At 43.3% G+C, this 27,023-nt stretch overlaps 1 protein-coding gene across 3 annotated transcripts in view; it reads left to right on the top strand.

Annotated features, from left to right (window-relative positions):
* Positions 1-880: 880 nt before the first annotated feature.
* Positions 881-27,023, top strand: part of LOC110527676 (serine/threonine-protein kinase 4) — a 69,357-nt gene continuing 43,214 nt past the window's right edge. Inside the window, exons 1-3 of one of the 3 annotated variants that reach the window (XM_021609113.2) lie at positions 1,163-1,223; positions 19,954-20,034; positions 22,605-22,740. In XM_021609113.2, the coding sequence (XP_021464788.1) occupies positions 22,736-22,740 (5 nt within the window). In that variant the 5' untranslated portion in view covers positions 1,163-1,223; positions 19,954-20,034; positions 22,605-22,735. Of the gene's footprint in view, positions 1,224-19,953; positions 20,035-22,604; positions 22,741-27,023 lie in introns of all 3 variants that reach the window. The other 2 variants (XM_036983160.1, XM_021609112.2) reach the window with 2 other exon arrangements.

Genomic DNA, 27,023 nt, shown 5'->3' with positions numbered 1-27,023 from the left:
GGGAAGGCTAATGATCTGCTGTCCAGAGGGTAACAGCAAACGTATCAATTGTCCCGAGTGGTGCAGCTGTCAGGCGCTGCATCTCAGTGCTAGAGGCGTCAATACTGACACTGGTTTGACTTCAGGCTGTATCACAACCGGCCGTAATTTGGAATCCCATAGGGCAGCGCACTTTTGGCCCAGCGTCGCCCAGGTTAGACCGTCATCGTAAATAAGAATGTGCTCTTAACTGACTTGCCTAGTTAAATAAAAGGTTAAATCAAATCAATAAAAATCAATCCCTGAAATCTAAAAAATCAGACTAAAATACACCTAACCATCAAGAACACGTAGCCCTAGTTACCTAGCAAGTAAGACTGGTGGTTTATAAAAGCCAAATAAAACGTAACTTGTTTTTATGAATTTCTTATTCATTTAAATGGCTAGACAAATAGAAAGCTAATGTTAGCTAGTTATATAAGAAATGTAATTCACATAATTGTCCATTTAAATAACTTTAGCCAATTTAGCTAACATTAGATAGTTAATCCAGAGATTCTTACTTTTTGCCTATATTCGGCAGACACATCCAGATTATCATGACCCTGATGAGTGACATGACGCTTGAGACAGGCATTTGTAGTTCTGTATGATAGCTACATTAGCAGCTAATTAGCTTTTCATTTTTGGGGGGGCTAAATACAGGCGAATATATTGATAAACGTCACCTTTAACGATAGACATTTACATGGTTATCAAAACGTAAGCCTACGCGAAACACTTTTATTTGAAGTGTTTCTAAAATCTACAATGCCGTGATAAAATGAATGGTAGAAAAACGATTATAACCATTTCCGTGTTTGAACGGTAGGTTTTATGGGTATTATGATTCATGCTGTGGTAGGCTATTCTCTTTGGCCCCCCTCATTCCGCGCCCAGTCTCAAAACGCTCTTCCTGGTTTTAACTGAATGTCAAGACACTTGGCTACAAATTGTCAAAAAAGTCAAAAGCAGCCTAGTCAGAGGAGGATGGAGCAACGAATGAGATGCCAGTAGTTTAAGGAAAATTTCAGATTTTGGAAACTTGGCTTTACACAATGAAACACGAATGAGAAGCTGAGAGACAACTGTAAAACATTCAGAAACGCGTATCATCGCAGCTGGCTAGCTTTACAGAAGTGAACTATCTTGAAGAAAACAATGGAGAACAAGGACAAAGTACAAATGAGGACACACCCACGCAGGTAATGAATCCGTACAACCTAGTTAAATTGTCTGCAGAAGTTTGTTTCTCCAGTTTGAATATTAGCCTGATCGTGTTGGGGTTAATATAAGCTAGCTAAGCGAAACATAGCTAGCTAGCATTTTACAGCGGAGAGACACTACCAAGCTCCAACGTTATCAACTAACTGTCTACATGCTTGGTAGTTAGTTATCTGTTACTGCTAGTGTAACATACCTGTTATTGCACCACATAGATATATTTGTAGGAAGATAGTTTGAAATGGCACAACATTGCCTGGCTCCAGATCTGATTGTGTCGTCTTGCCAACTCCTATCATTCCGCACCTATGGTTGGAGATGGTAAGACAGGACTGGGGAACACTGGGTCAACACTTGCTCTTCCCTGATGCCTACTGTCAACTGAAAATGGTGTTAACTACCTACTGTACATAAGCTAGCTAATAGCTATACAATGTTGACAAACGACTAACCTAACAGCAGAAATGCATCTAGCATTTGATTTGGCACGCTGGGGGCTATGAAACAACGGAGCCCGATTCATTTTCAATTAAAAGAAGGGACGTGGGCGGAAACCATTGGGCGATGCAAGCATGGGCGAAAAAGTGGACCAAAGTTGTTCTCCGCGACATCGCGTTGCTATTGACCAATGGAAGCTCACTATAGTTTCCAGCACCTACTAGATTGACTGTTGATACCTAACACTACATAGCGTGCTTGCTAGTACCGACATGAGGGCGAAATTAGCTTGGCTATCCATTTAGTGGATCACTGCTGTAATGTAGCAGGAGTGACAAGGGACACAACCACATAGGCCAACATTATTGGACACATAACTGACGATATACAGTGCCTTCAGAAAGTATTCATACCCCTTGACTTATTCCAAAATAAATTTGCGTTATGGATTAAATCGATTTTTTTCTCTCACCCATCTACACACAATACCCAATAATGACAAAGTAAAAAAAGTATATTTCAAGGCCGTTACTGACACAGAGTGCTGCTGCCTATATACTGACTCGAATCATTGGCCACTTAATATATAGATCACTAGTCACTTTAATATCTTACATTACTCATCTCATATGTACACTACCGTTCAAATGTTTGGGGTCACTTAGAAATGTCCTTGTTTTTGAAAGAAAAGCACATGTTTTGTTTTGTCCGCTAAAATAACATCAAATTGATTAGAAATACAGTGTAGACATTGTAAATGTTGTAAATTACCATTGTAGCTGGAAACGGCAGATTTTTATTTTTGATGGAATATCTACATAGGCGTACTGTGGCACTTTATCAGCAACGATCACTCCTGTGTTCCAATGGCATGTTGTGTTAGCTAATCCAAGTTTATAATTTTAAAAGGCTAATTGATCATTAGAAAACCCTTTTGCAATTGTTAGCACAACTGAAAACTGTTGTCCTGAATAAAGAACCAATAGAACTGACCTTCTTTAGACAAGTTGAGTATCTGGAACATCAGCATTTGTGGGTTTGATTACAGGTTCAAAATGGCCAGAAACAAATAACTTTCTTCTAAAACTCGTCAGTCTATTCTTGTTCTGAGAAATGAAGGCTATTCCATATAAGAAATTGTCAAGAAACTGAATATACTCCCTTCACAGAACAGCGCAAACAGTCTCTAACCATAATAGAAAGAGGAGTGGGAGGCCCTGGTGCACAACTGAGCAAGAGGACAAGTACATTAGACTGTCTAGTTTGAGAAACAGACACCTCACAAGTCCTCAACTGCCAGCTTCATTAAATAGTACCCGCAAAACACCAATCTCAATGTCAACAGTAAAGAAGCGACTCCGGGATGCTGCCCTTCTAGGCAGAGTTTCTCTGTCCAGTGTCTGTTCTTTTGCCCATCTTAATCTTTTATTTTTATTAGCCAGTCTGAGATATGGCTTTTTCTTTGCAATGCTGCCTAGAAGGCCAGTGTAACAGTATAACTTTAGACCGTCCCCTCGCGCGAACCAGGGACCCTCTGCACACATCAACAACAGTCACCCTCGAAGCATCGTTACCCATCGCTCCACAAAAGCCGCGGCCCTTGCAGAGCAAGACTACTACTTCAAGGTCTCAGAGCAAGTGACGTCACCGATTGAAACGCTATTTAGCGCGCACCGCTAACTAAGCTAGCCTTTTCACATCCGTTACACTCACCCCCCTTTTGACCTTCCTCCTTTTCTGCAGCAACCAGTGATCCGGGTCAACAGCATCAATGTAACAGTATAACTTTAGACCGTCCCCTCGCCCATACCCAGGCGCGAACCAGGGACCCTCTGCACACATCAACGACTGACACCCACGAAGCATCGTTACCCATCGCTCCACAAAAGCCGCGGAGAGCAAGGGGAACTACTACTTCAAGGTCTCAGAGCAAGTGACGTCACCGATTGAAATGCTATTGAGCGCGCACCGCTAACTAAGCTAGCCGTTTCACATCCGTTACACCAGCATCCCAGAGTCACCTCTTCACTGTTGACAGCGAGACTGGTGTTTTGCGGGTACATATACCGCCACTTCGTCAGACTCGTTAAAGGAAAAGTATTCCTCCAGTATGGGATGAGTAATTGCTGTCCTGATATCTAGAAGCTCTTTTCGGTCATAAAACATGGTGGCAGAAACATTATGTACAAAATAAGTTACAAATAACTCACAAACACACACACAGTAGCACAATTGGTGGTTAGGGCATCGTAAAACAGCAGCCGTCTCCTCTGGCGCCTTTACTCCTTCTCTGTTCTTCTTTGCAAGGTAATGGATTCTGATGTTGCTGTCCTGTTGATTACAGCCTCGAGTCTTCTTGGGTATGACGCTACAAGCTTGGCATAAATGTATTTGGGGAGTTTCTCCCACTCGTCTCTGCAGAAACTCTCAAGCTCTGTCAGGTTGGATGGGGAGCTTTGCTGCACAGCTATTTTCAGGTATCTCCAGAGTAGAGGTCGACCGATTATGATTTTTCAACGCCGATACCGATTATTGGAGGACCAAAAAAGCCGATACTGATTAATCGGCCTATTTATTTATTTATTTGTAATAATGACAATTACAACAGTACTGAATGAACACTTATTTGAACTTAAAATAGTACATCAATAAAATAAATTTAGCCTCAAATACATAATGAAACCTGTTCAATTTGGTTGAAATAATGCAAAAACAAAGTGTCGAAGAAAGTAATATGTTGCAATATGCAGTATGTGCCATGTAAAAACGTGTGCCATGTAAAATATGTGCCATGTAAAAAAAGCTAACGTTTAAGTTCCTTGCTCAGAACATGAGAACATACAAAAGTTGGTGGTTCCTTTTAACATGAGACTTCAATATTCCAAGGTAAGAGGTTTTAGGTTGTAGTTAATATAGTACACTTAAACAACACAATGTAACTCCAAGTCAATCACACTTCTGTGAAATCAAACTGTCCACTTAGGAAGCAACACTGATTGACAATACATTTCACATGCTGTTGTGCAAATGGTTAGACAACAGGTGGAAATTATAGGCAATTAGCAAGACACCCCCAATAAAGGCGTGGTCCTGCAGGTGGTAACCACAGACCACTTCTCAGTTCCTATGCTTCCTGGCTGATGTTTTGGTCACTTTTGAAAGCTGGCGGTGCTTTCACTCTAGTGGTAGCATGAGACGGAGTCTACAACCCACACAAGTGGCTCAGGTAGTGCAGCTCATCCAGGATGGCACATCAATGCGAGCTGTGGCAAGAAGGTTTGCTGTGTTTGTCAGCGTAGTGTCCAGAGCATGGAGCGTGTTGCTACCAGGAGACAGGCCAGTACATCAGGAGACATGGAGGAGGCCGTAGGGGGGCAACAACCCAGCAGCAGGACCGCTACCACCGCCTTTGTGCAAGGAGGAGCAGGAGGAGCACTGCCAGAGCCCTGCAAAATGACCTCCAGCAGGCCACAAATGTGCATGTGTCTGCTCAAACGGTCAGAAACAGACTCCATGAGGGTGGTATGAGGGCCCAATGTCCACAGGTGGTTGTTGTGCTTACAGCCCAACACCGTGCAGGACGTTTGGCATTTGCCAGAGAACACCAAGATTGGCAAATTTGCCACTGGCTCCCTGTGCTCTTCACAGATGAAAGCAGGTTCACACTGAGCACGTGACAGACGTGACAGAGTCTGGGGACGCCGTGGAGAACGTTCTGCTGCCTGCAACATCCTCCAGCATGACCGGTTTGGCGGTGGGTCAGTCATGGTGTGGGGTGGCATTTCTTTGGGGGGCCGCACAGCCCTCCATGTGCTCGCCAGAGGTAGCCTGACTGCCATTAGGTACCGAGATGAGATCCTCAGACCCCTTGTGAGACCATATGCTGGTGCGGTTGGCCCTGGGTTCTTCCCAATGCAAGACAATGCTAGACCTCAAGTGGCTGGAGTGTGTCAGCAGTTCCTGCAAGAGGAATGCATTGATGCTATGGACTGGCCTGCCCCTTCCCCAGACCTGAATCCAATTGATCACATCTGGGACATCATGTCTCACTCCATCCACCAACGCCACGCCACGTTGCACCACAGACTGTCCAGGAGTTGGCGGATGCTTTAGTCCAGGTCTGGGAGGAGATCCCTCAGGAGACCATCCGCCACCTCATCAGGAGCATGCCCAGGCGTTGTTAATGAGGTCATACAGGCACGTGGAGGCCACACACACTACTGAGCCTCATTTTGACTTGTTTTAAGGACATTACATCAAAGTTGGATCAGCCTATAGTGTGGTTTTCCACTTTAATTTTGAGTGTCACTCCAAATCCAGACCTCCATGGGTTGATACATTTGATTTCCATTGATCATTTTTGTGTGATTTTGTTGTCAGCACATTCAACTATGTAAAGAAAAAAGTATTTAATAAGAATATTTCATTCATTCAGATCTAGGATGTGTTATTTTAGTGTCCCTTTTATTTTTTTGAGCAGTGTATTTATAGGACTATTTCTCTCTCCACCATTTGTATTTCATATACCTTTGACTATTGGATGTTATTGTAGGCACTATAGTATTGCCAGTGTAACAGTATAGCTTCTGTCCCTCTCCTCGCCCCTACCAGGGCTCGAACCAGGAACACATCAATAACAGCCACACTCGAAGCAGCGTTACCCATCGCTCCACAAAATCCGCGGCCCTTGCAGCGCAAGGGGAATAACTACTCCAAATCTAAACGCGAGTGACGTTTGAAAAGGTATTAGCGCACACCCAGCTAACTAGCTAGCTATTTCACATTGGTTACACCAGCCATTAGGCTGATAGGCTTGAAGTCATAAACAGCGCTGTGCTTGCGAAGAGCTGATGGCAAAATGAACTAAGGTGCTGTTTGAATGGATGATTACAGGCCTGCTTCTGCTGCTCAGTCAGACCGCTCTATCAAATCAGACTTTATATATACAGTGGGGCAAAAAAGTATTTGGTCAGCCACCAATTGTGTAAGTTCTCCCACTTAAAAAGATGAGAGGCCTGTAATTTTCATCATAGGTACACTTCAACAATGACAGACAAAATTAGAAAAAAAATCCAGAAAATCACATTGTAGGATTTTAATGAATTTATTTGCAAATTATGGTGGAAAATAAGTATTTGGTCACCTACAAACAAGCAAGATTTCTGGCTCTCACAGACCTGTAACTTCTTCTTTAAGAGGCTCCTCTGTCCTCCACTCGTTACCTGTATCAATGGCACATGTTGGAACTTGTTATCAGTATAAAAGACACCTGTCCACAACCTCAAACAGTCACACTCCAAACTCCACTATGGCCAAGACCAAAGAGCTGTCAAAGGACACCAGAAAATAATTGTAGACTTGCACCAGGCTGGGAAGACTGCATCTGCAATAGGTAAGCAGCCTGGTTTGAAGAAATCAACTGTGGGAGCAATTATTAGGAAATGGAAGACATACAAGACCATTGATAATCTCCCTCGATCTGGGGCTCCACGCAAGATCTCGCCCCGTGGGGTCAAAATGATCACAGGTAAGTATTTGGTCAATAACAAAAGTTTCTCTCAATACTTTGTTATATACCCTTTGTTGGCAATGACAGAGGTCAAACGTTTTCTGTAAGTCTTCACAAGGTTTTCACAGACTGTTGCTGGTATTTTGGCCCATTCCTCCATGCAGACCTCCTCTAGAGCAGTGAAGTTTTGGGGCTGTTGCTGGGCAACATGGACTTTCAACTCCCTCCAAAGATTTTCTATGGGCTTGGGATCTGGAGACTGGCTAGGCCACTCCAGGACCTTGAAATGCTTCTTACGAAGCCACTCCGTTGCCCGGGCGGTGTGTTTGGGATCATTGTCATGCTGAAAGACCCAGCCACGTTTCATCTTCAATGCCCTTGCTGATGGAAGGAGGTTTTCACTCAAAATCTGAGTCACCTCTTCACTGTTGACAGCGAGACTGGTGTTTTGCGGGTACATATACCGCCACTTCGTCAGACTCGTTAAAGGAAAAGTATTCCTCCAGTATGGGATGAGTAATTGCTGTCCTGATATCTAGAAGCTCTTTTCGGTCATAAAACATGGTGGCAGAAACATTATGTACAAAATAAGTTACAAATAACTCACAAACACACACACAGTAGCACAATTGGTGGTTAGGGCATCGTAAAACAGCAGCCGTCTCCTCTGGCGCCTTTACTCCTTCTCTGTTCTTCTTTGCAAGGTAATGGATTCTGATGTTGCTGTCCTGTTGATTACAGCCTCGAGTCTTCTTGGGTATGACGCTACAAGCTTGGCATAAATGTATTTGGGGAGTTTCTCCCACTCGTCTCTGCAGAAACTCTCAAGCTCTGTCAGGTTGGATGGGGAGCTTTGCTGCACAGCTATTTTCAGGTATCTCCAGAGTAGAGGTCGACCGATTATGATTTTTCAACGCCGATACCGATTATTGGAGGACCAAAAAAGCCGATACTGATTAATCGGCCTATTTATTTATTTATTTGTAATAATGACAATTACAACAGTACTGAATGAACACTTATTTGAACTTAAAATAGTACATCAATAAAATAAATTTAGCCTCAAATACATAATGAAACCTGTTCAATTTGGTTGAAATAATGCAAAAACAAAGTGTCGAAGAAAGTAATATGTTGCAATATGCAGTATGTGCCATGTAAAAACGTGTGCCATGTAAAATATGTGCCATGTAAAAAAAGCTAACGTTTAAGTTCCTTGCTCAGAACATGAGAACATACAAAAGTTGGTGGTTCCTTTTAACATGAGACTTCAATATTCCAAGGTAAGAGGTTTTAGGTTGTAGTTAATATAGTACACTTAAACAACACAATGTAACTCCAAGTCAATCACACTTCTGTGAAATCAAACTGTCCACTTAGGAAGCAACACTGATTGACAATACATTTCACATGCTGTTGTGCAAATGGTTAGACAACAGGTGGAAATTATAGGCAATTAGCAAGACACCCCCAATAAAGGCGTGGTCCTGCAGGTGGTAACCACAGACCACTTCTCAGTTCCTATGCTTCCTGGCTGATGTTTTGGTCACTTTTGAAAGCTGGCGGTGCTTTCACTCTAGTGGTAGCATGAGACGGAGTCTACAACCCACACAAGTGGCTCAGGTAGTGCAGCTCATCCAGGATGGCACATCAATGCGAGCTGTGGCAAGAAGGTTTGCTGTGTTTGTCAGCGTAGTGTCCAGAGCATGGAGCGTGTTGCTACCAGGAGACAGGCCAGTACATCAGGAGACATGGAGGAGGCCGTAGGGGGGCAACAACCCAGCAGCAGGACCGCTACCACCGCCTTTGTGCAAGGAGGAGCAGGAGGAGCACTGCCAGAGCCCTGCAAAATGACCTCCAGCAGGCCACAAATGTGCATGTGTCTGCTCAAACGGTCAGAAACAGACTCCATGAGGGTGGTATGAGGGCCCAATGTCCACAGGTGGTTGTTGTGCTTACAGCCCAACACCGTGCAGGACGTTTGGCATTTGCCAGAGAACACCAAGATTGGCAAATTTGCCACTGGCTCCCTGTGCTCTTCACAGATGAAAGCAGGTTCACACTGAGCACGTGACAGACGTGACAGAGTCTGGGGACGCCGTGGAGAACGTTCTGCTGCCTGCAACATCCTCCAGCATGACCGGTTTGGCGGTGGGTCAGTCATGGTGTGGGGTGGCATTTCTTTGGGGGGCCGCACAGCCCTCCATGTGCTCGCCAGAGGTAGCCTGACTGCCATTAGGTACCGAGATGAGATCCTCAGACCCCTTGTGAGACCATATGCTGGTGCGGTTGGCCCTGGGTTCTTCCCAATGCAAGACAATGCTAGACCTCAAGTGGCTGGAGTGTGTCAGCAGTTCCTGCAAGAGGAATGCATTGATGCTATGGACTGGCCTGCCCCTTCCCCAGACCTGAATCCAATTGATCACATCTGGGACATCATGTCTCACTCCATCCACCAACGCCACGCCACGTTGCACCACAGACTGTCCAGGAGTTGGCGGATGCTTTAGTCCAGGTCTGGGAGGAGATCCCTCAGGAGACCATCCGCCACCTCATCAGGAGCATGCCCAGGCGTTGTTAATGAGGTCATACAGGCACGTGGAGGCCACACACACTACTGAGCCTCATTTTGACTTGTTTTAAGGACATTACATCAAAGTTGGATCAGCCTATAGTGTGGTTTTCCACTTTAATTTTGAGTGTCACTCCAAATCCAGACCTCCATGGGTTGATACATTTGATTTCCATTGATCATTTTTGTGTGATTTTGTTGTCAGCACATTCAACTATGTAAAGAAAAAAGTATTTAATAAGAATATTTCATTCATTCAGATCTAGGATGTGTTATTTTAGTGTCCCTTTTATTTTTTTGAGCAGTGTATTTATAGGACTATTTCTCTCTCCACCATTTGTATTTCATATACCTTTGACTATTGGATGTTATTGTAGGCACTATAGTATTGCCAGTGTAACAGTATAGCTTCTGTCCCTCTCCTCGCCCCTACCAGGGCTCGAACCAGGAACACATCAATAACAGCCACACTCGAAGCAGCGTTACCCATCGCTCCACAAAATCCGCGGCCCTTGCAGCGCAAGGGGAATAACTACTCCAAATCTAAACGCGAGTGACGTTTGAAAAGGTATTAGCGCACACCCAGCTAACTAGCTAGCTATTTCACATTGGTTACACCAGCCATTAGGCTGATAGGCTTGAAGTCATAAACAGCGCTGTGCTTGCGAAGAGCTGATGGCAAAATGAACTAAGGTGCTGTTTGAATGGATGATTACAGGCCTGCTTCTGCTGCTCAGTCAGACCGCTCTATCAAATCAGACTTTATATATACAGTGGGGCAAAAAAGTATTTGGTCAGCCACCAATTGTGTAAGTTCTCCCACTTAAAAAGATGAGAGGCCTGTAATTTTCATCATAGGTACACTTCAACAATGACAGACAAAATTAGAAAAAAAATCCAGAAAATCACATTGTAGGATTTTAATGAATTTATTTGCAAATTATGGTGGAAAATAAGTATTTGGTCACCTACAAACAAGCAAGATTTCTGGCTCTCACAGACCTGTAACTTCTTCTTTAAGAGGCTCCTCTGTCCTCCACTCGTTACCTGTATCAATGGCACATGTTGGAACTTGTTATCAGTATAAAAGACACCTGTCCACAACCTCAAACAGTCACACTCCAAACTCCACTATGGCCAAGACCAAAGAGCTGTCAAAGGACACCAGAAAATAATTGTAGACTTGCACCAGGCTGGGAAGACTGCATCTGCAATAGGTAAGCAGCCTGGTTTGAAGAAATCAACTGTGGGAGCAATTATTAGGAAATGGAAGACATACAAGACCATTGATAATCTCCCTCGATCTGGGGCTCCACGCAAGATCTCGCCCCGTGGGGTCAAAATGATCACAGGTAAGTATTTGGTCAATAACAAAAGTTTCTCTCAATACTTTGTTATATACCCTTTGTTGGCAATGACAGAGGTCAAACGTTTTCTGTAAGTCTTCACAAGGTTTTCACAGACTGTTGCTGGTATTTTGGCCCATTCCTCCATGCAGACCTCCTCTAGAGCAGTGAAGTTTTGGGGCTGTTGCTGGGCAACATGGACTTTCAACTCCCTCCAAAGATTTTCTATGGGCTTGGGATCTGGAGACTGGCTAGGCCACTCCAGGACCTTGAAATGCTTCTTACGAAGCCACTCCGTTGCCCGGGCGGTGTGTTTGGGATCATTGTCATGCTGAAAGACCCAGCCACGTTTCATCTTCAATGCCCTTGCTGATGGAAGGAGGTTTTCACTCAAAATCTCACGATACATGGCCCCATTCATTCTTTCCTTTACACGGATGTCGTCCTGGTCCCTTTGCAGAAAAACAGCCCAAAAGCATGATGTTTCCACCCCCATGCTTCACAGTAGGTATGGTGTTCTTTGGATGCAACTCAGCATTCTTTGTCCTCCAAACACGACGAGTTGAGTTTTTACCAAAAAGTTATATTTTGGTTTCATCTGACCATCTGACATTCTCCCAATCTTCTTCTGGATCATCCAAATGCTCTCTAGCAAACTTCAGACGGGCCTGGACATGTACTGGCTTAAGCAGGGGGACATGTCTGGCACTGCAGGATTTGAGTCCCTGGCGGCGTAGTGTGTTACTGATGGTAGGCTTTGTTACTTTGGTCCCAGCTCTCTGCAGGTCATTCACTAGGTGTGGTTCTGGAATTTTTGCTCACCGTTCTTGTGATCATTTTGACCCCACGGGGCGAGATCTTGCGTGGAGCCCCAGATCGAGGGAGATTATCAATGGTCTTGTATGTCTTCCATTTCCTAATAATTGCTCCCACAGTTGATTTCTTCAAACCAGGCTGCTTACCTATTGCAGATGCAGTCTTCCCAGCCTGGTGCAAGTCTACAATTATTTTCTGGTGTCCTTTGACAGCTCTTTGGTCTTGGCCATAGTGGAGTTTGGAGTGTGACTGTTTGAGGTTGTGGACAGGTGTCTTTTATACTGATAACAAGTTCCAACATGTGCCATTGATACAGGTAACGAGTGGAGGACAGAGGAGCCTCTTAAAGAAGAAGTTACAGTTCTGTGAGAGCCAGAAATCTTGCTTGTTTGTAGGTGACCAAATACTTATTTTCCACCATAATTTGCAAATAAATTCATTAAAAATCCTACAATGTGATTATTTATTTATTTTTTCTAATTTTGTCTGTCATAGGTGAAGTGTACCTATGATGAAAATTACAGGCCTCTCATCTTTTTAAGTGGGAGAACTTGCACAATTGGTGGCTGACTAAATACTTTTTTGCCCCACTGTAGGACTCGTTTTACTGTGGATATAGATACTTTTGTACCTGTTTCCTCCAGCATCTTCACAAGGTCCTTTGCTGTTGTTCAGGGATTGATTTGCACTTTTCGCAACAAAGTTCATCTCTAGGAGCCAGAACGTGTCTCCTTCCTGAGCGGTATGACGGCTGTGTGGTCCCATGGTGTTTGTACTTGCGTACTATTGTTTGTACAGTTGAACGTGGTACCTTGGCATTTGGAAATTGCTCCCAAGGATGAACCAGACTTGTGGAGGTCTTGGCTGATTTATTTTGTTTTTCCCATTATGTCAATACATCCACAAGTACACCTCCAATTGACTCAAATTATGTCAATTAGCCTATCAGATGCTTCTAAAGCCATGACATCATTTTATGGAATTTCCCAACCTGTTTAAAGGCACAGTCAACTTAGTGAATGTAAACTTCTGACCCACTGGAATTGTGATACAGTTAATTTATAAGTGAAATAATCTGTCTGTAAACAATCGTTTGAAAAATTACATCTACAAAACTATAGTTTGTTAATGGGAAATTTGTGGAGTCGTTGAAAAACGAGTTTTAATGAATCCCACTTAAGTGTATTCCGACTTCAACTGTATTTGTCAGCCTCCCAGATCAGGAATGCTACATTCGCTTCTTTGTTCCCCGCACAGCAGGCGTACCTGTTGCTGCTGAACAAGAAGACAGAAGGCAACGTAGGTGACAAAGAAGAGGAAGGGAAGGGGGACTCCAAGCTAGGCTGTAAGGATTGTCTCCTCTTCCTAGTATCCTGATGTCTAATGTTCAATTGCTGGAAAATAAACTTTGAACTCTGAGAAAGTCTTCAATCGATGAAGGACTTCAGGGAATGCTATGTCTTTGTTTTTACAGAGACAGATCTTACGGACGAAACGCTCAACTCTGCTATTCTACCAGACTGCTTTTTCATTTGACGTATGGATCAAACGGTGGCTTCTGCTAAGACTGGGAGGTCCGAAGTATGTTTCCTCATCAACAATTCCTGCTGTACCAAAGTTGAAAGTATCTCAAGCTCTTGTCCTCCCGACCTGGAGTTTCTGATGCAAAAATGCCGACCCGACTATACTGTATGCCGAGTTCATTCACGTGTGTTATTACATACCTGCAAAAGCATACACCGAGGCGGCACTCAACAAACTGAACAAGATCGTTAGCCAGCAAGAATCCTCTCACCCGGAAGCAGTCTATTGTCGTGGATGACTTTAACCAGGCACGTTTAAAGCCCATTTTTCCAAAAATATTACCAACATGTATCCTGGCCCACAAGAGGTACCGTCATGCTGGATCATGTACAGTATATACAAACATCTGTGATGCGTACAAAGCATCCCCCACTTTGGCCAATCAAATCACGTCTGTGTTCCTACTCCCGCCCTACAAGCAGCAACTCAAGAGGGAGCAACCAACACAGAGAATAGCGAGGTGCTGGGTAGAGGAGGCAGACTTGTTGCTGTGGGATTGTTTTGAAAATACTGATTGGAATATGTTCAAAGATTCATCCACTCAGGACTCATTCATCAACATCTTCAGTCACAGGCTTCATTAGGAAATGTGTTGATGTTATTGTGGGCACAACAATCTGGACATACCCCAACCAAAATCCCTGGATGAACCAGGCCTCCAGTGTCCGGTCTGGAGCTTGAAGCCAGCTCGAAGCCATGAGCTATGCTTGTCGGCTACTGTGTTAGCAACTTAGTGTTGCCAAAAGCCCTGGTCTGTACAAGAATGCTTATGCAAATTACGATAGCCCCCCCCCCCCCATAAAAAAAATAATGTGCTCAAAAATGTGTTTATAATCAAGTTCAATCCCCACGGTGAGTTATTATTTTAAAGTTTGCTACAAATCGAGACGTGTAATTATAGTGATCCATTTTGACTAGTACAATTATTGTCACACAGACCGATCACGGTCCGGCAGGCTACAAGGAGGCTCGCCCTTGTGCACGCTCTTTGCAAGTGCACCTAAGGGGGTGTGGTGTGCTGTCAACGAGCCTGTCAAGTGCTGCGTCAACGAGCCAGTCAAGTGGAGATTTATGGGCTGAACCAATGTCTATGGGGCTGACATGGTTTTAATGTCTATGGGCTGACGGAGAATGACAGTGCGGAGAATGGTGATGTAATGGGCTCTCACTGTTTGAATTATCTATTTAGTATGCGATTAAAATGTAATCCATTTAGAATTCAATTTATTTATGATGACGTTGCAGTTTCACAAATGATATACTAAAATCATAAAAAAATACAGAATTGAGATGAAATAATTGTTATTTATGTATATGTATGTATATGTGTGTATGTATGTATGTGTGTGTGTGTGTGTGTGTGTGTGTGTGTGTGTGTGTGTTAGTCCACTTTATTCTGAGGTAATTCAATCTAGCCAAACTGAGTTGTGATCAGTTGTTGTGATGGTAGCCCATTAACTTTTTATTTTCAGGTGGAAGGATCATGGTCATATGATGTCTAGACTAGATAGATAGGGAGTCTAATCTTTATTTTCTTTCTGGTAGTCAGTTGTAATTCTGATTGTCATGCTTAATATTTACAGTCCGTGTTGTATTACAATGTTGACCTGGTAAGGCTGAGCTTTGAAATGAACCTTCTGCTGCAAAAGCTTAACAGTTGGCTAGCATCTGGTTCATAGACATTAAAACAAGGTTGACTTTCTCTGGCAGAATGAAAACGACTGCATCGACCGTGATCCTTTGCTAGTTACGGCCACTTTCACCATGATCCTTAGCAAAAACATTGTTGGTGCCATTCAGCCCCATTCAGTAATATGGCGTGCTTCAAATTCAAATACTTACGGCTTCATGCACCATCTGGAGTTTAAGACAGCGCTCACCTCATCCACGTATTCCTATCACTATCTACTAGTTTTAATGTCTATGGGATGAGCGGAGATATCCATACCATGCTGAGAGACCTACTGTAGCATTCAATGTCATCAGAAAGAACTCTGACTCAGTAGCGCACAATGTGTACAAGGCAAGCAGGAACGAGCTCTGCAAACCCATTATAGGGATGCAAAAAGACCTCAGACTCAAACTTGAGTTGATGTTCGACAACTGACTCGGCATGTGGCAAGGACTACAGATTATCATGGGCAAATGCAAATCCAGCTGTCTGGTGCCTACCGACGCCTCCCTCCCAGACGAGCTCAACACATTCTATGCTCGATTCGAGACAGATTTATTTTTTTATAAAGCCCTTCTTACATCAGCTGATATCTCAAAGTGCTGTACAGAAACCCAGCCTAAAATCCCAAACAGCAAGCAATGCAGGTGTAGAAGCACAGTGGCTAGGAAAAACTCCCCTAGAAAGGCCAGAACCTAAGAAGAAACCTAGAGAGGAACCAGGGGTGGGCAGTCCTCTTCTGGCTGGGCCAAGATGTTCAAATGTTCATAGATGACCAGCAGGGTCAAATAATAATAATCACAGTGGTTGTTGAGGGTGCAACAGGTCAGCACCTCAGGAGTAAATGTACGTTGGCTTTTCATAGCCGATCATTCAGAGTATCTCTACCGCTCTTGCGGTCTCGAGAGAGTTGAAAACAGCAGGTCTGGGACAGGCAGCACGTCCGGTGAACAGGTCAGGGTTCCATAGCCGCAGACAGAACAGTTTAAACTGGAGCAGCAGCATGGACAGGGGACAGCAAGGAGTCATCACGCCAGGTAGTCCTGAGGCATGGTCCTCCAAGAGAAAGAAGGAGAATTAGCGAGAGCATACTTAAATTCACGCAGGGCACAGGACACCGGATAAGACAGGATAAATACTCCAAATATAACAGACTGACCCTAGCCCCCTACACAAACTACTGCAGCATAAATACTGGAGACTGAGACAGGAGGGGTCGGGAGACACTGTGGCCCCATCCGACGATACCCCCAGACAGGGCCAAATAGGCAGGATATAATCCCACCCACTTTGCCAAAGCACAGCCTCCACACCACTAAAGGGATATCTTCAACCACCAACTTACCATCCTGAGACTAGGCAGAGTACAGCCCACAAAGATCTCCACCACGGAACAACCCAAGGGGTGGCCAACCTAGACAGGAAGATCACGTCAGTGACTCAACCCAATCAAGTGACGCATCCCTCCTAGGGACAGCATGGAAGAGCACCAGTAAGCCAGTGACTCAGCCCCTGTAATAGGGTTAGAGGCAGAGAATCCCAGTGAAGACAGTGGAACCAGCCAGGCAGAGACAGCAAGGGCGGTTCGTTGCTCCAGTGCCTTTCCATTCACCGTCACACTCCTGGGCCAGACTACACTCAATCATAGGACCTACTGAAGAGATGAGTCTTCAATAAAGATTTAAAGGTTGAGACCGAGTCTGCGTCTATCACATGGGTAGGCAGACCATTCCATAAAAATGGAGCTCTATAGGAGAAAGCCCTGCCTCCAGCTGTTTGCTTAGAAATTCTAGGGACAATTAGGAGGCCTGCGTCTTGTGACTGTAGCGTACGTGTAGGTATGTACGGCAGGACCAAATTGGAATGATCGGTAGGAGCAAGCCCATGTAATGCTTTGTAGGTTAGCAGTAAAACCTTGAAATCAGCCCTTGCCTCAACAGAAAGTCAGTGTAGAGAGGCTAGCACTGGAGTAATATGATCATAATTTTTGGTTCTAGTCAAGATTCTAGCAGCCGTGTTTAGCACTAACTGAAGTTTATTTAGTGCTTTATCCAGGTAGCCGGAAAGCAGAGCATTGCAGTAGTCTAACCTAGAGGTTACAAAAGCATGGATACATTTTTCTGCATCATTTTTGGACAAAGTTTCAGATTTTTGCAATGTTATGTAGATGGAAAAAGCTGTTCTTGAAACAGTCTTGATATTTTCGTCAAAAGAGATCGCCGAGGTCCTTCACAGTTTTATTTGAGACGACTGTACAACTGTCAAGATTAATTGTCAGATTCAACAGAAGATCTATTTGTTTCTTTGGACCTAGAACTAGCATCTCTGTTTTGTCCAAGTTTAAAAGTAGAACATTTGCAGCCATCCACTTCCTTATGTCTGAGACACAGGCTTCCAGCGAGGGCAATTTTGTGTTTCATTGAAATGTACAGCTGTGTGTCATCCGCATAGCAGTGAAAGTTAACATCATGTTTCCGAATTACATCACCAAAAGGTAAAATACACAGCTCAAAAAAATAAAGGGAACACTAAAATAACATATCCTAGATCTGAAAGAATAAAATATTCTTATTAAATACTTTTTTCTTTACATAGTTGAATGTGCTGACAACGAAATCACACAAAAATGATCAATGGAAATCAAATTTATCAACCCATGGAGGTCTGGATTTGGAGTCACACTCAAAATTAAAGTGGAAAACCACACTACAGGCTGATCCAACTTTGATGTAATGTCCTTAAAACAAGTCAAAATGAGGCTCAGTAGTGTGTGTGGCCTCCACGTGCCTGTATGACCTCCCTACAACGCCTGGGCATGCTCCGGAAAACTTTTAATTGAATACTCACAAAGCCGCTGGCCCAGATGGCATCCCTGACGCGTGTGTGCTGACGTCTTCTTGGACATCTTTAACCTTTCCCTGTCCCAGGCTGTAGTCCACACCTGCTTCAAGGAAACCACCAATGAAAAACAAGATGACATGCCCAAATGACCATTGCCCCTTCTCACTCACCCCAGTCATAATGAAGTGCTTTGAGAGGCTGGTCATTTCCCACATCAAGTCCAGCATGCCAGGCAAACTGGACCTGCTATAATTTGCCTGTCGCTCCAACAGATCCATGGAAGATGCCATTTTTATCGCTGTTCACACTGCCATAACACATCCGGACATGAGGAACACCTATGTGAGAATGCTGTTCATTGACTACTGTTCAGTATTCAACATTGTTGTTCCCTCCAAGCTCAGAATCCTTGGTCTGGACACCGCCCTCTATAACGATCCTGGACTTCCTGACGGGCAGACCACAGGCTGTGAGGATTGGCAACAACACCTCCTCCCCACTGACTCTTAACATAGGGGCCCCCCAGTGGTGTGTCCTCCCTCCGATCCAAACGGTCCCAGATGTGCTAAATGGGATTGAGATCCGGGCTCTTCGCTGGCCATGGCAGAACTCTGACATTCCTGTTTTGCAGGAAATCACGCACAGAACGAGCAGTATGGCTGGTGGCATTGTCATGCTGGCGGGTCATGTCAGGATGAGCCTGCAGGAAGGGTACCACATGAGGGAGGAGGATGTCTTCCCTGTAACGCACAGCGTGTGACACACCACCCCAGACCATGACGGACCCTCCAGCTCCAAATCGATCCCACTCTAGAGTACAGGCCTCGGTGTAACGCTCATTCCTTCGACGATAAACACGAGTCCGACCATCACCCCTGGTGAGACTAAACTGCAACTTGTCATTGAAGAGCACTTTTTGCCAGTCCTGTCTGGTCCAGCGACGGTGGGATTGTACCCATAGGCGACGTTGTTGCTGGTGATGTATGGTGAGGACCTGTCTTACAACAGGCCTACAAGCCCTCAGTCCAGCCTCTCTCAGCCTGTTGCGGACAGTCTGAGCACTGATGGAGGAATTGTGTGTTTTTTGTGTAACCAAGGCAGTTATTATTGCCATCATGTACCTGTCCCACAGGTGTGATGTTTGGATGTACCTATCCTGTGCAGGTGTTATGCGTGGTCTGCCACTGCGAGGATGATCAGCTTTGCCTCCTTGTAGTGCTGTCTTAGGCATCTCACAATATGGACATTGCAATTTATTGCCCTGGCCACATCTGCAGTCCTCATGCCTCCTTGCAGCATGCCTAAGGCACGTTCACGCAGAGGAGCAGGGACCCTGGGCATCTTTCTTTTGGTGAGTCAATAGAAAGGCTTCTTTAGTGTCCTAAGTTTTCATAACTGTGACCTTAATTGCCTACCTGTTGGTAAGCTGTTAGTCTTAACTTCCGTTCCACAGGTGCATGTTCATACATGTTTTATGGTTCATTGAGGAAGCATGGGAAACAGTGTTTAAACTCTTTACAATGAAGAGCTGTGAAGTTATTTGGATTTTTACAAATTGTCTTTGAAAGACAGGGTCCTAAAAAGGGATGTTTCTTTTTTTTGCTGAGTTTACACACACACACACACACACACACATACATTCAGGCAACACACCCATCACAGCTGCTGCTACCGGACTCTTATTATGATTGCAAAATTAACACTTTCCCTCCAATCCCCCCTTGCCAAAAACACATGTAAATGAATTGTTCCTTCCGGTATTATACTTATGATAAAATGTTTAATCTATTTATACTGAGCCATTTACTTTGTATCTTTTATTTATTGTTGTTGCTTTGTCGAGGAGGAACCTGCAAGTAAGCATTTCATTGGAACACCATGTGTATCCTGTACATATGACTAATAACAATTTTAAACTTTCTCCACTCTACAGGCAGCTAAAGAAGCTCAGTGAAGACAGTTTAACCAAGCAGCCAGAGGAAGTCTTTGATGTGCTAGAGAAACTTGGCGAAGGGTGAGTCCTGGACGGGTTTTGTTATGGACAGTTGGGGCTGAAATGCCATGTTTCAGTTCTGAGAAGCACCGCTATCTCTCTCTGACTTACATTAGACTCAAGGAAGAAGAGCAACATAACACCACGTCATACGTGTCACTCATGCATTAAGCCGCTTCCTTGTTTCTTGTTACTCAACTTTGTTAGTGTCTGTGATTAACATGCCCTCTTGTGTTGCGTCATGAATGACAGCTGATCGGTGTATGAGTAAGTTGTGCTGCACGAGTCACAGTACTGCTCCTTACTGATGTTAGGTTCTAATTTTCAGAGTAAAAACTCTACGGACACTGTGAAAGCGCAACGGAGTTTATTCTTCCAATAGGATCAAAACACCTGCATTAGACACACATTTTCACACAAATATTGATATTTAACCCTTTCTCCTAGGCTGAGTCTCCTCCTGCCCATCTGAACAAACATGGTATCTTTACTGCTAGGCATGAAACTAAGTAATACGGCCATAAACTTTTCTTTCTCCCTTAACGTGACCTGGCCTCGACCCCCTTCATCACTAATCCATGGCTCTCTGCCCTTATTAATGCCTGCCACGTGATCGCTTCCCTGCACTCAGCACATTCCAAGTTTAATTTCACACACTATATACCTTCCTCCTACAGATAACCATTCACTTCTGGTGTCGACCCTCTAAACCTAAGCTCTCCCTCAGTGACATGAAGACGGATATTTCATATTCTCAGAACCCAACTGTCCCTCTTGAACAATACCTTCCTACTGTTCAACTTACAGTTGAAGTCGGAAGTTTACATACACTTTGGTTAGAGTTATTAAAACTAGTTTTTCAACCACTCCACAAATTTCTTGTTAACAAACTATAGTTTTGGCAAGTCTGTTAGTACATCTACTTTGTGCATGACACAAGTAATTTTTCCAACAATTGTTTACAGACAGATTATTTCACTTATAATTCACTGTATCACAATTCCAGTGGGTCAGAAGTTTACATACACTAAGTTGACTGTGCCTTTAAACAGGTTGGAAAATTCCATAAAATGTCATGGCTTTAGAAGCTTCTAAAAGGCTAATTGACATGATTTTGAGTCAATTGGAGGTGTACCTGTGGATGTATTTCAAGGCCTACCTTCAAACTCAGTGCCTCTTTGCTTGACATCATTGGAAAATTAAAAGAAATCAGCCAAGACCTCAGAAAAAACATTGTAGACCTCCACAAGTCTGGTTCTTTCTTGGGAGCAATTTCCAAATGCCTGAAGGTACCATGTTCATCTGTACAAACAATAGTACGCAAATATAAACACCATGGGACCACACAGTCGTCATACCGCTCAGGAAGGAGATGTGTTCTTTGTTGCAAATAGTACAAATCAATCCCAGAACAACAGAAAATAACCTTGTGAAGATGCTGGAGGAAAAGGGTACAATAGTATCTATATCCACAGTAAAACGAGTCCTATATTGACGTAACCTGAAAGGCTGCTCAGCAAGGAAGAAGCCACTGCTCCAAAACCGCCATAAAAAAGCCAGACTACGGTTTGCAACTGCACATGGGGACAAAGATCATACTTTTTTGAGAAATGTCCTTGGGTGTGATGAAACTAAAATAGAACTGTTTGGCCATAATGACCATTGTTATGTTTGGAGGAAAAAGGGGGAGGCTTGCAAGCCAAAGAACACCATCCCAACCGTGAAGTACGGGAGTGGTAGCGTCATGTTGTGGGGGTGCATTGCTGCAGGAGGGACTGGTGCACTTCACAAAATAGATGGCATCATGAGGGAGAAAATAGATGGCATCAATTGTGGATATATTGAAGCAACATCTCAAGACAACAGTCAGGAAGTTAAAACTTGGTTGCGAATGGGTCTTCCAAATGGACAATGACCCCAAGCATACTTTCAAAGTTTTGGCAAAATGGATTAAGGACAACAAAGTCAAGGTATTGGAGTGGCCATCACAAAGCCCAGACCTCAATCCTATAGAACATTTGTGCGCAGAACTGAAAAAGCTTGTGCGAGCAAGGAGGCCTACAAACCTGACTCAGTTGCACCAGCTCTGTCAGGAGGAATGGGCCAAAATTCACCCAACTTATTGTGGGAAGCTTGTGGAAGGCTACCTGAAACGTTTGACCCAATTTAAACAGTTTAAAGGCAATGCTACCAAATACTAATTGAGTGTATGTAAACTTCTGACCCACAGGGAATGTGGTGAAATAAATAAAAGCTGAAATAAATTATTCTCTCTACTATTATTCTGATATTTCACATTCTTAAAATAAAGTGGCGATCATAACTGACCTAAGACAGGGAATTTTAAATGTCAGGAATTGTGAAAAACTTACATTTAAACTTAGCCAAATAGTTTAAATGTATTTGGCTAAGGTGTATGTAAACTTCTGACTTCAACTGTAAATAAACTTGTAAATTACTTGTAAATGGACAAACAATGATAATAAAACATGAACACAAAATTAACATAACATTCACAGTGAGGTTTACATTCTCAGAGACTTATGGCCTCTGTTCTATGATCACACACATCTTATTTCCATCTCTCATAGAACACTGATAATAACGTGTCCACTGGATCCGTTGACTTCTCCCAGTTCAACATTCTCCTTCTGGTTCCTAAGAGAGTTATAGCACAAGACTTGCAACGCAACGAGAAACACAAAACATAACGGTATTAACAATGTGGTAAGCTATGCATAATTATATATGCATGCAAACCCAAAGTTTAATAACAATTCTCATTCTCTATTCACCTGACTATGCCTTCAGAATACTTTTCTGCTGAGTTCGGCAAAAATGAAAGCCCTAAAAAGCCGCCTTATGCTTTGGCCCGGTCTTCCCCGTTAGACCACTGGATCCAAGAGGTGTTCACAAGCCAAGTTATTCTCACTTTGCTCCCCACCTCCTTCTTTGCCACCTGATAGGCACCTTACCTGAGACAAGTGCTTAACTCTAATCAACGCTATATCCTCTTCAGGTAACTCGGCACTGTATAGACTTTTTTATTTATTTTACCTTTATTTAATTAGGCAAGTCAGTTAAGAACAAATTCTTATTTTCAATGACTGCCTAGGAACAGTGGGTTAACTGCCTGTTCTGGAGCAGAACAACAGATTTGTACCTTGTCAGCTCTGGGATTCGAACTTGCAACCTTTCGGTTACTAGTCCAATGCTCTAACCACTAGGCTACCCTGCCGACTTTCACATCTATGCCTCCAAAATGTTGTTTAGAGTACGATTACCCCAACATCTATCCTTTTCATGTGATGCCTTAACCAATACAGCAGCTAACCCAACTATGATGTTTAAAGTAGCTAGTCTCTAGTCTCTCTCTTTAGCTCCGCTTCCTCTGTCATGGTGTTTTCAAGCTCACCCATTATTCAGCTGAACCTTACATCTCGTGAGAACTATGCATCCACTGAGGAGAGACATGACGATCTTCACCGCTGCAGGTGCTATAAGGAGTACTGTGTGTGGACCAGACCAACGCTGTCCCAACACCCCCACCTGGTGTGTACAATCAATCTCCAGAATTCAGCCCGTGCCCTCGGTTATCTCCTGCTCCTCATGTGCTGCTTTCACCTGAGGATATACACACTGCGATGCATGGGTTACGTCCTGACAACATACATAGACTCCCCCCTTATGGCCAAATCACTCATTGGTCTCCCAATTACCAGCTACCAATTCCATGTGGCAAGAGTCCTCATAAACTGATATCCCAACAATGCTACTAAAGTGTTCTTCTACGGACACTATGAAAGCTTAACCAAGTTTATTCAATACGGCTGCATCAGACAAAGACATTTTCACACAAGCGCTGATATTTAACCATTTCTCATAGGCTGAGTCTCCTCCTACACATCTGTACAAACATTGTTCTTTACTGCTAGGCAGGACACTAAGTGATACAGACCATAAATGTTTTTATTTCTCCCTTAAGGCGACCTGACCTCAATCCCCCTCCATCACTAATCCATGGCTCTCTCCCCTTATCAATGCCTGCCACGTGTAATCACTTCCCTGCACTCAACACATTCCAAGCTTAGTTGCACCCACCTTCCTCCTATAACCCTTAACTTCTGGTGAAGACCCTCTAAACCTCAGCACTCCCTCTGACAAAAGTGTATTTCATATTCTCAGAACCCAACAAAAGTAACCCCTACTACTACTACTAACATGGCCCATGACTATAGCCTCTTTCAATTACTGTCCCTACAGTGACTGCCGTGAGAATACCTGATGCATGTAATCTGTCAAGTGTTCGCCGGCTGTTCGAAATTGGGAAAGCGATTTTAATGAGTTGGAAGTATATCCAATCTAACAAAACTCTTGAGTCACAGGTTTCTTGAAAGTTTACCATGGTGTCTGAAATGCCAACACTATCTATTCTACTCTCACCATGATCTGGGTATGTGTAACTTTCAATTTAGCTTCATAGTCCCAATATTGCACAGTTAGCTGTCCTCCCTCCTATGAGCTATTTCCTGTAACAATATACATAGTCTCTGGGAATGATACCCCACCACAACCTTAATTTATGAGCCCCAACAGATCACCACAAACACATTCCATCCCACTTAACAGCCCTATGTAAACATTTTGTGTCAACCACAGGCCTCATGTGTACCTCGCCTTCTACCTCAGATACTATTCTACCTAACCCGTAACACAATGGTCACTACTCCTAATGTACTTATGAAGTTATAAACATACTAAAACATTCTCAAATAATTAGTCAATATACATCAGTCCCTCCTCTAGAACAATGATCACTCTTATGTTCCACGAAACCTAAAAACATGTTGACTTAAAAAGGAAAGAGGGGGAAAAAAGTATGTTTAGTCACACCCTCTCTTGATGTGACTAAAACTAGGGAAAGAACCGTCCATCCGTTACGTTCTATACCCATGTGATGCTGGTCTCCATACCCTCTCCTTCATTTTCATCCTTGGGTGTTATCGCAAACAGACTATGAGCCTTGAACCATATCATCCAGCAATCTATATGTATTGATGTGATTTAACATTAAAATTATGATAACATGGGAAAACAAAAGAAAATGAAAAAACCTTCATGGTTGACCTAAGCTATCATCCAGTAAATTCTCTAATAACCTCCCTGCCAGAGGATACTTAAAGATACGGTTTCTAGATCCTCCCTAGGCCTAATAAATTTGAGCAATGCCTACACCCCTCACCATTTGAAAGCAACTCTCTTGATGTATCCAAATTATAACTAAAATATTTTATAAATGATCCAACCCAAATTCTGAATGACAGTCCTTAGTGCTTACTTTGACTTTATGACTCGATTTTCAAGCTCCTCAACTTAGCACACATCATCTCTGTTAGAATGTACATTTATAAACAGAACCTTTTTTTGCCCGGTAAGAACTCTTCTCATTACAGCTCCCCTTTCTCCCTGTTTTCCTGTCGCAAGTGGCCTGGAGTTAGGTTCTAATTTTTCTGAGTAAATAACTCACGGACACTAGAGAAGCTTAACCAAGTTTAATTCTTCCCAAAGGGTCGTTACATCTGTAATTCAGACAAAGACATGTTCCCATCATCACAAGTGTATATATACTCCACTTTCAACACCCCTCCTCTCCAAACCTTGTATCTTATGGTTCGACAGGAAGAGGGTAACAGGATAATAAATCCCCCTTCAGGGGATCTGACCTGACCTCCTTACCTCAACCCCGCCTTCGCCTAATCCACAGATGGCCTCTCGTATCACCTATCGCATTCCCATGACTCCCTCCCGTCCACCCAGCACATTCCACAGCCACTCTGTCTTACTACAGAGAACCATTAACTTCTCACTCCTTTATATACTATGCGTCTGATCTATCATGTCTTTAATATCTCAATGTTCAAAGTTTACCCCGAATCCAACACTGTTAATGAAAGATCGGTATCTCAGTGCAAACTTAGTCTAAATTGTTCGCAGTGTGTAGACCCCCCCCCTTCTCCCTCACTTATCATTCTAGACAGTTTTCTTCAGATAGCATCACAGTTCATCTTCCCAACGGCACATGTAACTCTTGCCTGTCACATTTGATGGCCTTTGATACTGTCCCGATTTCAATATCCAAATAGATACATCTGTTTTTCCCACGTACACGAGTCTCTCATCTGAGCTGCTATCACCATCCTCTCTGGTCCATTTCTCCCACCAGCACCCAGGAACAATAGAGAAATGTGTATGATATTTCTCTCCACGCTCGCTCAACATGCGTGGTCTCAGGACTCTGCTGCACTCCTGCTGCCGGTACCCAGGTTAATGGCTCGGACTCAGTGTTAAAAATCACTGTCGCATTGAACGCCTTTGTCACCCGTTGGCCACAAACACATACTGTTTGTGGCCAAATTATTCCTACATGCATTGACACCATCTGACGTCACCTTCCATGATGAAAACAACACTTTAGTTCAATTAATTTCTGTTTCAGGAAATCAAGACAAGCATTGACTATATGACTAATTATTACATTCCCAATTTCTTAATAACATTATCTCTGCGACAAACGTCAAAGAGCATAACATACTGTTACTGTTTGAAACCACTTTCAAAATTAGGTCATACTCCCTTATTTTACTGGCGACCTCTCGGAAGAGTTACCAGATCAGGAAGTTAGCACCCTAACCCATCGGGGAATCACACACTCCAGTAGACCCAATCTGGTGAAGTTTGTATCGAAAACAAAGACAAAAATGAAATCAGCAATACACATATCACAATCCATTTGGAGTAACTGTCATCCCTTATTAACATATATTTTTCCTTCTATATGCAGACTGAACAAAATATATTTGTATATTTACCCAAGGACCAGGGCCCTGGGAACTGGTAATTTCCCCTTTGAACCCATGATTCACATTGTGAATCAAAAATAAACTAATATTTCCTTATGGAGTTGTCTCATTAAGTAATGGTTGAATAGAGACGGGTGTTTCTCATTCATT

This window comes from Oncorhynchus mykiss, chromosome 7 (assembly GCF_013265735.2).
Source record: "Oncorhynchus mykiss isolate Arlee chromosome 7, USDA_OmykA_1.1, whole genome shotgun sequence".
In the NCBI taxonomy this organism is placed as follows: Eukaryota; Metazoa; Chordata; class Actinopteri; order Salmoniformes; family Salmonidae; genus Oncorhynchus; species Oncorhynchus mykiss.
The sequence above is the reverse complement of the archived record's forward strand: the minus strand, read 5'-3'. Positions and strand labels throughout refer to the sequence as shown.